General features: G+C 36.1%; 1 protein-coding gene across 1 annotated transcript; it reads left to right on the forward strand.

Annotated features, from left to right (window-relative positions):
• The first annotated feature begins 417 nt into the window (after positions 1-417).
• LOC115454228 (homeobox protein 2) lies at positions 418-3,745 on the forward strand. Its single transcript, XM_030182974.2, has 3 exons — positions 418-718; positions 1,474-1,542; positions 1,852-3,745. Exons 1-3 carry the CDS (start codon positions 433-435, stop codon positions 2,937-2,939), a joined length of 1,443 nt encoding a protein of 480 aa, XP_030038834.2. The 5' UTR covers positions 418-432; the 3' UTR covers positions 2,940-3,745.
• The last annotated feature ends 7,309 nt before the right edge of the window (positions 3,746-11,054 follow it).

The raw sequence follows: 11,054 nt of genomic DNA on the forward strand, positions 1-11,054 counted from the left end.
ATAGATAGATTGCAGAGTACCTAATTAGACATCCAATTTATATGTTTTTTTACAAGAATGCCATGATAGGTAAAAAATTACGGTTTTTGATGATACACATCTCTAATCCGACACAATATTTTCATTCGAACGATTGTTTATGGTTCCGAAAGGAACGATGACGGATCCGAAGTAATTTGGTAGTAGGGTTAAATCCGAAGTTCGTCGTTTCTTCGTTTCGGAACGACGTTTCGATGTTCGTTTTTCGAAGTAGGGCCTCTGTACCCCCGCGCGTTGCAAAACATATTTTTTCAGAGGTGTCCGGGGACAAACCTATATTTAGGCCAAATGTCCAGGATTTTTTCTGTGTTTATCCGGCGTCGGCAATTTAGGTGATGGCGACCCTAATTAAATATCTCTTATCTTACGCGAGCTGCCGCCTTTATTCTGCGCATGCGTCAGTTCGTGCTGGACTCTGGAGTACTGAGCGTTGCGGCGCAGCGTCGTGGCTGCACTTGTGTTATGTATCATGTTGTTATGTTCGCAAATTCTAAAAGTGAGAATGAAACTAAGTATGCCTTCGTGTCGGAATTGTGGGTGATAGTTCATCGTCCGAAGAATAACATGGCTGTGATCGTTTACCCCAGCGAGGACTCATCGATTGAAGAGCGAGTTAGGAATAATGAGATACCAGCGGCGGACTGGAAGCGGCATTTGTGCGAAATTGTATTAAGTACTTGTAAGTGGTTTAATTCAGTCTCGAGCCTTCTCCCCTCCTCCGTTCCTATGAGGTGTCCTCAGCCTGCCCCCACACTTGCTTCCCATCTGTCCCATCCCAACTTTCCTCCAGGACCCTGCAGTCGCTAAGCCGATGGATCCAGTATCCCATTCGCGGGTCCCGCCGGTGTAGCCTGCGTGGTCCAATACTCAAAAAAAACCTGGAAACTGTTGAGGTTTGCATAGACAAATACAAAGCCTTTTATATAATGTAATGTAAACTGGCCGCGTAATAGTATGTATCTTTTTGAATTATTGTATTTGGAATAAAATAACAATGTACTCAGGTACTGTTAGTAAGCAATGTGCGCTAGTCTAATACAGTTGTCTAACGTGTTAACTCTATTAAAATTATAAGTTCCTATTCGACGGAAAACCTTGTTTATTTTCCACACTTACTCTGCAAGGGCGACTCGAAGCCCAAGAGAAACGAAGACGTAGTTTATATGTCGGACAAGTTTCGAAGGGCTGTAAGGGACTTCAGCGACGGCGGCGATGGCCCCTCGCATACGAGACACCCACCAGCAAAGGATTGCGAGCACAATGCGACTACCGCTTTGATATTCTGGGTTCCAATACCCGTCCGGTAGTGATGTTGGCTTTTTTATTCAATGTCAGCATGGAGTGTGGAATTTGTGCCCAATATATTACATTGTGGTCGCTGTTCGGACGAAAACAGGAATCTTATTTGCTTGAGCGATATGTTTTTTATTTCAGATGATGTCAACGAAGCAGTTCTTTCCACGATGCGGTACACAAGCGTAGCATCAGCCTCAGTATATAAAGGTACACCTTTGTTTATTTTTACATTATAGTTGTATTTCGTCCGCTGTACAACACCGCTCTGAGGTACTGGGTTTGAATTCCGGGTTAGTATTTTTTAATGTTCGAAGGGTAGGCAGAGGCACAACTGGTGCATACGCTTTTAAATTCTAGATTCCGGGCTAATACTGAGTACGAAAACCGAATATCACTTTAGTCGACCCGGGATTCGAACCCAAGACCTCAGATAGTATTCGATCCGCAATAGAACTACGCCACTAAAGCAATAGTTTTTACTATTCATACCTAATCATATTTATCGATTTTCTTTAGGTGTCAACGCGAATAAACATAAATCAAACACTATAGACTTGAATAAGGAACCGTCGAGCAGTAAGAAGCGTCGTATCACATCTCAAGTTCAAAACAATACAACACCAAGCGAAGGACCCATGGGATCTTCTACACCTATAGCTAAAAATAATACAGCCACTACTGAAAAAAATGTACACGACAATACAAGTTTAATAAAATCACCTGCATTTTCTAACCCTAAAAATAATAAAAATCCGCAAAATGAAATTATATCAAATAAAAAAGAAGAGGACACTACACCAAATTCAGTAAAGTCTTCATATTCTGATAACAAAAAACATGAAAATAAGATACCAAAATCAATACCAAAGTCTCCCGAAATAGTTTCTACTACTCAAACTAAGGAAAGAACATTACATCAAGATAATACATCTGGCGGAGTAAAGCGTAAAGTCCAATTTAAAATGGATAAAAATACGAAACAATCAAAAGACCCCACTCAATTGTCTATTCCTAAAGTTAATAATGGAGTTATCGATAATCGACACAATTTAACTAAAGACAACGATAGTTCAGTTATGATTAATAATGACGAACAAAATAATAAGGCACTATCTTCAAAAGAGTCTATTGATTTTTCAGCAGTTGACAATTGTACAAAAGATGAATTAGTGAAAAATCTAAATAAGCCACCAATTTTCAATGCATCTAGATCGTCTGCTGATAAATTTGTAAAACCAAATATGCAAAGTGAACCTGCTAATGAACGCATCATTGACGATGCTCAACGTCCAACAAATGATGAATTTTCGACGACGAAAAATATTGAAATACACGAAAATACTGTACCAAAATCAGCTGGATCTGCTCAAGTCATCGAAAACAACCAAGCGAATATCAACGAAGGAAATAAAATGCGCAAATTCTTGGAAAAAATTGACTCTAACATCTATGAAATCCTAAAGGGGACGATTGAAATTATAAATGCAATGAATGATTACACATCGAAACATTTAGATATTGAAATCAACGCATCGAAACAACCAAATATTGGCACTAAACCTGAGCAAAACAAGGAACACAGGATACCTACTTTAAATCATTAACATTCAGGCCTAGGACTTATAGATGCCGTGGAAAATAGCAAGGTCTAACTCAACCAGGCAGGACTTCATCACGTTTACGGCAAAGAATTTTGGGTTTAGGGAATTTATTTACTCATTAAATTGAAGTTACGTAAAAACTATGGTTAGCTCAATCAATCTTTACTTGCATTCAAAATATTTCTTCCATCGCAAATTTTCTTAGCCTTATTTTAAATATCTCCTTTGAGTTACTTTCTTTTATATTTTTTGTAAGACTTTTGTTTAATAGGGTAGTTAGTGTATGTGAGAAAAATTCCAAAAATACATAAATAAGATAGTTTAATCGAAAAGAAATCGGAAAATAGTAGTTTCAGTTCATAAAATTATAAAATATTTTTTTTAATTCAATTCAAATTTTTGAGTTTTTTAATCTGTTTTACAAATATTTGAAACGAGTGCCGCCATGACATGACGTCATCAAGGCAGTAAACTACTTGAAATGTCAATACGCGTTATTTTTTCGGACAATAAATTTGGATCTTTTCTCGCAAGTTGTAACCAAGTTTTCCTCATAGTTATATCAGTTCGCATTTGAATCTACATTTTTTTTTGGGTTTTTACACTAGTATTCTTACATTCAAAAATAACACACCTACGAGAAGGATAGTAGCTCATTTTAATTGTAATAATTTCCTCTTTCTCTATGCAAGGCATTGTTACTTGATGTTTACTGTCGAGATGACGTCAGCAAAGTGGACTCTAGAGTTTTCGTTTATTTACGCGGGAAAATTTAAAATGTAATATTGAAATATATTTAAAGCCACTTATAGTTTGTTTTTTTTTATAAATTTCTAGTGGTATTTTATCACCTTAAGATTAATTTTAGTCACTTTTCAAAAAAGAGTGTAATACCCTATTACGCACCCTCACACATTATATTTTTCTACCCGTAATTGCTGGTCCTGTGATGTCTTAATTTAATTTTGTTAGTATTCCTCAAACTATGATGGAATGTTGTCATTGCAAATTTAGTGTCCGATGGTATTTTATTACTTAATATTTTCCTTATTACAATACAGGTTGTACATGTATACAATGTTTTATGTTAAATATATCGGTTAATTTAATATATCGTAAGCCAGTATCGTCTATCGCCATCTAGCGTGATTGCTTTGCGTTAATCACTACAATTGTGATAATACCATATCGGTCTTCTCGTAGTTCCATTGTTGTTGACGAGATGGCAGTGTGTACTAATTATACCTCCACAATGGGATATTATTATGGAAATAGGCAAAGATCAAAATCGCTCAAATCGAAGTTACTTAGTTCTCCCTCTACACTGACGACAGTCGACCTTGACACACTAGTTATAATAAAAATACGCTGCTACTAATATAGTGTTATTGACCGTGTGATTTGCCGATTTTTTATGTTAATATTACGCTATGGAATATTATGTTCTGAAATAAATGGATTATTATTATATTGTATTTTTTCTGCGGGAAATCACAACGGAACTTTCATGTAAAGATCGAATAAATATGAAATAAGCGCCATCTATAAACAATTTATAATACTAGCACACTTGATTTGGGTTCCTCATTTCGTCACGTGTAAATGTCTTGCGGTGTTCCCCTCAGCAAAACCTATCGTATCTTTAGAAGTTATTCTAAACATAGAAAACAATTAAACATCATATGTCCACAATATATTACTTAACGTGGGAAGTTTTAAATTTTTTATAATGTGGATACTGTGTCATTAATTTCACAATAAATATTTACTTATATCACTAAAATTGTTGATTCCTTGCATCTCCTAAAGTACACATTATATTAATTTACAACCAATACTATTTAATAGACAATTTTTACTGGTGGTAGGTCTCTCATAAGTGAGAGTCCGCCTGGGAAGGTACGACCGCAATGTCTATTTCTAGTAAGCAGTGTGTAGTCACTGTTGTGTTCCGGTTTGAAGGACATTGTAGCCAGTTTAACTACTGGCCATAATGAGACTTAACATCTCATGTTTAGGTGAATGTTATACAATGAAAATTCTATTTTGCGGATTTTATCGCGTTATATTTTAATTTGTAAAATGTACGTGGATACTGCAACTTTGACTTTTCGGATGACCAACGCTACAGTCCGCCCCGTCTAAGACTGCAGACTTCGAAACGTCGAGAGAAAATCTATATATATAAAAATGAATCCCTATTTCCCTTGGTCACGCCATCACGTGTGAACGGCTGGATCAATTTCACTATTTTTTTTGTTGTGTTTGTTATTGTCAGGAGAAGGTTCTTATGAAAGAAAAAAATCAAAAAATTGCGCGCAAAATTAGAAAATTTAATAAACGGGTACTGCTTGTGTGTTCTGGTCGGCTCATTTCGCTTACTATATCTACTAATTACCAGTGGCGAAGGGTGAAATTTTTGAAAAGGTAACCCGGTGAAAAAAATATTGGCGTCAGTTAAGATATCGGGGGCAATTTATTGAAAAACAAAAACGAAGACAACGAATTAGTTTTGAATCTAAATCGACAAACATTGACATGCCTACTAAATTATCTATTATGCGTAAATAATTGAAACATCCATAAAATCGTACAATAAACGTAGATAATTCTCCTTCCATTAATCACAAATATAAGTACCTACGTATTAATTTGTTATATCAGCAAACAAAAGTAAGTATTCAAATTATAACCACACTACGTACCTATGATTATCTGTTTATTTTCAAAATAAATTATAAGTAAATGTAATTTCTCCTTATAGAAATAGTTATCACCATCGCCAAACAAACCAACAGTTTAAATGCACCTACATGTTAAACTTAAATAATTATCAATTTAAATAATCAAGAAAGGTTGTTCGTTAATTTTTGCTACGTGGTGATATTTTATATTCAGTAAAATATAATATTTATTTTCTTCTAACAAACATTTTGTGTCTGAAATCAAAAACTTTCAGATCTACTTCAAATATTTAACCATGTAAATACTGATATGTGAAATCACATACTAATAATATACTTACGTAAAGGTAGACATTAACTGATCACAAAGTAGTTAGTTATTTCCATTATAATACACTTTTATTTGTAGTTTCTAAATAAACAAAGCGCTGGTAACTTAATATCACAGAACTATCAAAAAAAAATGAATATGACAATTTACAAACACCGCAACTTGGTAGCATAATAAATTATGACGTTTGAAGGACGTAAAAAGCGAGAACTATACAAAGTCGGTTAACGTGAAGCCGAACTAGCTCGGGTTACCTTAGCCCATATCTTCCGCGCGATTTCGACAAACACTGGCATAGAAAGTCATAGAAAGTGCTGCCATCTATATTAAAAAACATACTACGACATTAAGCCGCTTGACAGCGGGTTACCTTGCGCCTGTGGCGTCACAATTTCACTTCGGTAACGGAATTTCTGGGGAACTAACAACTAACAAGGTGCGCCATCTAATGTTATTTAATATAAGTAATCGATATCGATTAAATTTAATAAAGAACGGGCTAATGGCCGATAGATGTCATTATTAAGTTATCATTAATTAATAATTTAAGCTATTATAATTACTAGCTTTTGCCCGCGGCTCCGCCCGCGTTATAAAGTTTTTCAGGCTAAAGTTTTCAGTTATAAAAGTAGTAATTTCCCGGGAGCCTATGTTCTTCCCAGGGTCTCAAACTGTCTCCATACCAAATTTCATCTTAATACGTTGGGTAGTTTTTGAGTTTAACACGTTCAGGCAGACAGATGCAGCGGGGGACTTTGTTTTATAATATATTTTTTAGAACTTTTTAAGAAGAACAATCCCGTCATACATCATTGTTGCATAACTTTAACCGTTTATGCAGCGCAGGCAACGGAAGCTCTCAAAACTAATAACTTTCCCCGTATTTGCAACATGTTTCATTACTGCTCCGCTCCTATTGGTCATAGTGTGATGATATATAGCTTATAGCGGTCCACAAATAAAGGGCTATCCAACACAAAACGATTTTTTCAGTTGAAACCGGTAGTTCCTGAGATTAGCCATTACTGCTCCGCTCCTATTGGGTATAGCGTGATGATATATAGCCTATAGCACTCCACGAACAAAGGGCTATCCAACGCAAAAAGATTTTTTCAGTTTGGACCGGTAGTTCCTGAGATTAGCCATTACTGCTCCGCTCCTATTGGGTATAGCGTAATAATTCAATGAAAGTTTACAGCACTTAGCCAAAACACTTACATCTAACAATATAATCTAACTCTAAATCTAACAATATTATGACAGCGATAACAATAAAATAAAATTCAAACAAATAACAAAATAACTAAAATTATTTCCAACACTTAACTTACTAAGGAACATTTTGAAGCGTTTCTAAATATAACTTAATACTATTGTAAACATGACAAGGTTTGTTATAAAATATATCCAGATCTGTGTGATGAGCGTGCACGGCATTGAGAAGTGCGACCGCCCGGGCGGTAGGTGCTGACGCGGCGCGACGTGTGCGCACTCCCCGCGGCAATGCAAACAGATTCCTGCGCCTACGCGGGCCCTCCACTCTCTCATCACTAACTAAAAACCGAGCCGGTGTGCACGCAATTCCAATCCGCTCAAGGGCTGTAGGGTTGTCTACTTTGTTGATAAAAAGATGATAATAGTGTATCAAGAGCAAAAGGTTGCGTCTGTACTCCAAAGTGTTCAACCCTACCATACCCGTGACATACATAGAAGGGCATAAATATGGGTAATATCCATACGCCCATTTGAATAAATATCGAGCGAATTTTCTCTGAATTCGCTCAATTAACAAGATATACATGCTTTGGTATGGGTTCCACACTATAGCGTTGTATTCAAGTCCAGCGTTGTATTGTAGTCTAGCGTGATGATATATAGCCTATAGCACTCCACGAACAAAGGGCTATCCAACGCAAAAAGAATTTTTCGGTTTGGACCGGTAGTTCCTGAGATTAGCGCGTTCAAACAAACAAACTCTTCAGCTTTATATAATAGTAAGTATAGATTGTTCATTGTCTGATATGTTTTAAATTTAAATTTACCTATTAAATATATTGTTTAGTATCACCGAAAACCTAAAAGGGAAGCCGATGGGAATCGGCTTGTATGGACGCTTTGCCACTGCTAATTACTATTCGCATGTCGGTTACAAATTAAATCATTGATTTCCAAAGTGGATCAGGTGAATACTTAATGTCCACGGAAGACTTCACAGGGCTCTACGTTGGCATGACGAAGAAATAGGGGTTCAAAATTCGTAAGCAGGGGTCCACGAAAATGTTTCTCGTTTGATAGTAAAGTGCTAAAATGTTGGCTTGACTTCTTGAAACGGCCGATCCCGGAACGCGATACACTTGCGTGGCCTACTATTGGGGGTGTTAACACCTTGCGTACGGTGGTCTCTATCCAGGCGGATATAAAATATATCCTACCACCAGCAAAGTTATAAATCATTGAAATTTGGTGGATAAGGTAGCTGTCAAATAACAGTAATAGCAAACTGTGACATCACCGAGCGTCATCCGCCATAACATTGCATGCGTGCGAAAGAGATAGCGTATTAGGTCCGGCACTTAAACGTCTTAATTTATTTCCAATTCAAGATTTATAATAGATTTAAAATTAAATAAATCCATTGTCCACAGAGTCAATAAAAGTAAACCGATAACTGCAAGAGAAGGCGTACCATGAGAAGTACAGCACACGAAATGAACACCTCAAGCCCGCAAACTACTCAAGAGTCAAACAACCACGAAAAAGTTTTCACGCAAATGACACATTTCTTACGCAGTTTTATTGACAGCGCTACGTTAATGTTTAACTCTGTTAACGAGTGCACTAATGTTAACACTTCAATGTTAAATGTTAGCAAAGACACTAGTGTTAATACGAATTCGTTTACGAAATGGACGTTACTGCATCAACATCGTGGCCCAGGATTGACTGAGCTGATGGAAAACTCTAAAATATACGTTATCAAAAACAAATTGGATCAATAACAAAGGAAGCGAACTCGTCCACAAATTTGATACGTACAGTGTTGACATTAATTTTTAACAAGCCTGCATTGAAGAAATGCTCTCTATCCGGCAAAGATTTTAGGTTAGACAGCCATGCGGTCAATGCATTGTTCGGTTACGTGAAACACATTGGGAGTAAAAGAGGATGGGGTGATGTTATAGAAGAAGACTTTAATAATTGCGTACGAAATAAATTAACAGAAGTGAAACGGCAACGTGTCTAACATTCTACTGTGCTCGCCATTCTAATACATTGGATGTTAAGTCTCATATCTATACACTTTATAAAACAAAGTCCGCTTTCCTGTCTGTCTGTATGTGATCGATTGTCTTAAAATCTACTGAACGGATTTTTATGAAATTTGGTATGGAGATAGTTTAAGATCCTGGGAAGGTTATAGGCTACTTTCTATCACGGGAAAAATATATAGCGGGACTTTTATCCCAGAAAATTCCTTCACGCCGTCGAAGCCGCGAGCAAAGCGGGTATATTAATAACTGCGACTCAGGTCCGCTCTCAAGTGCTCTCAATATTATTATCGATATAGACAAAATCAAAATCACCCAAATCGGAGTTACTTAGTTCCCTCCCATGCCGACGATAGCGACACACTAGTAAATAATAAAAATACGTTGTTACTTAATATTTTCTATATAATTTTTTTGTATTAGATTTATCTTGTTTTTAGAGTATGCACGTTGACGACGCGCCGACCCCGTCAGCTGCGTGCCGACCCTTCAATAGAGAAAGGTGATACAAGTGCGCGTAAACGATGTGTCGACCCCCCGCCGGTGTTGGGGACATTATAAGAACATTATAAACGACAGACTTTAATTAACACAACAAAAAAAGTATTAGTGAAACTGTTCCAGCCGTTCACGCGTGATGCGATGACCAAGGAAATGGCGATTCATTTTTGTATATATAGATTTATTTAAAGCACGCTAGCACTGCATGTTTTTAAAAAAGTTTGGTTAGACGCCGATGTTTTAGCGCTGCAGCGAACTCCAGATTTTGAACAAATACTTTATAAGGACGTTCGTGTCTATCGGTAGAATACAGGTCGAAGAGTTAAATATAAAATAGTAATAGCATTTTTTTTATTTACAACCTCTGATTAAGCGACATCAATAAAATAGGTTTTATGTTTTACTGTATGTATTTTTTTATTATACTTTTCCCACTTTATACTTTATATCTAGTTTTTACAAGGTTCTTTTTTAAATAACTACTTATTTTTTTAAATATTATGTAATCTAAGTTGTCTATAAAATCTCTTGGTGCAGTTTCAAGAAACAGATGAGTCTATGTTACTTCATTAATGATAATAATAAATAAAATAAATAAATCAATACAATCGCTTTTTTATGATCCATCGCGAAAATGTACCAATCAGAACAAAGTTTTTTGACAAACTCACAAACGAGTTATTTTGATTGGTTGATTCTCAGGATTGGATCGGAGATAAATGCCACTCACACAAATGTATAAGTCCCTTGTAAGCCGTATACGAGCTAGTCACAATAGCATTCTGAAAACAGTGGCGGAAACCGTTATGTCACCTACTCTAAGGCATTTCGTGGGAAGGATGATAAACTAAATTCAGAAACTTGTACTTCTCTCTCATCCTCTACAATTTACGGAACAAAATCGTTGTTGTTATTGTTCTGATATTAACATTGGTGCTTAAGTAATTATTATTTTACTAATACTATGGATCTGTGTTGTCAGAAATAAATAATTGATTATTATTATTATAACCCGACTAAATACAAAAGTCACTCTAATATATGCTAACAAATAAATAGTAATCACATAAATACTGTCTTCACTAGGTGTTTAATACGATAATTGTCGAATCAAATTTACTTCAACCTTGTGAAACAGGCTTTCAGATTGAATAGCTATGGAAGCGGCAATAGCTCAATGTCTATTTGCTAATTGTAACCAAAATTTCAAAGTTAATTGAAAGTATTGTTACGCCCAGTGGCACTCGCCGATAATAGCGCCTACCCGAATGTGGAAAGTTCGGTGATGGAACGTTCTCGAAGGATCTCGATGTTTCCGGAACGAAGTATTAAT

The sequence above is a fragment of the Manduca sexta genome, unplaced genomic scaffold, assembly GCF_014839805.1.
Source record: "Manduca sexta isolate Smith_Timp_Sample1 unplaced genomic scaffold, JHU_Msex_v1.0 HiC_scaffold_1536, whole genome shotgun sequence".
Lineage (NCBI taxonomy): Eukaryota > Metazoa > Arthropoda > Insecta > Lepidoptera > Sphingidae > Manduca > Manduca sexta.

What these genes read in the sequence shown, in the direction of transcription:
- LOC115454228 (XM_030182974.2), top strand. Translation starts at nt 433, where the DNA reads ATGCGTCAGTTCGTGCTGGACTCTGGAGTACTGAGCGTTGCGGCGCAG. An exon ending in CGAAATTGTATTAAGTACTT is followed by an intron (nt 719 to 1,473) that starts GTAAGTGGTTTA and finishes TTTTTATTTCAG; the next exon opens with ATGATGTCAACGAAGCAGTT. An exon ending in ATCAGCCTCAGTATATAAAG is followed by an intron (nt 1,543 to 1,851) that starts GTACACCTTTGT and finishes GATTTTCTTTAG; the next exon opens with GTGTCAACGCGAATAAACAT.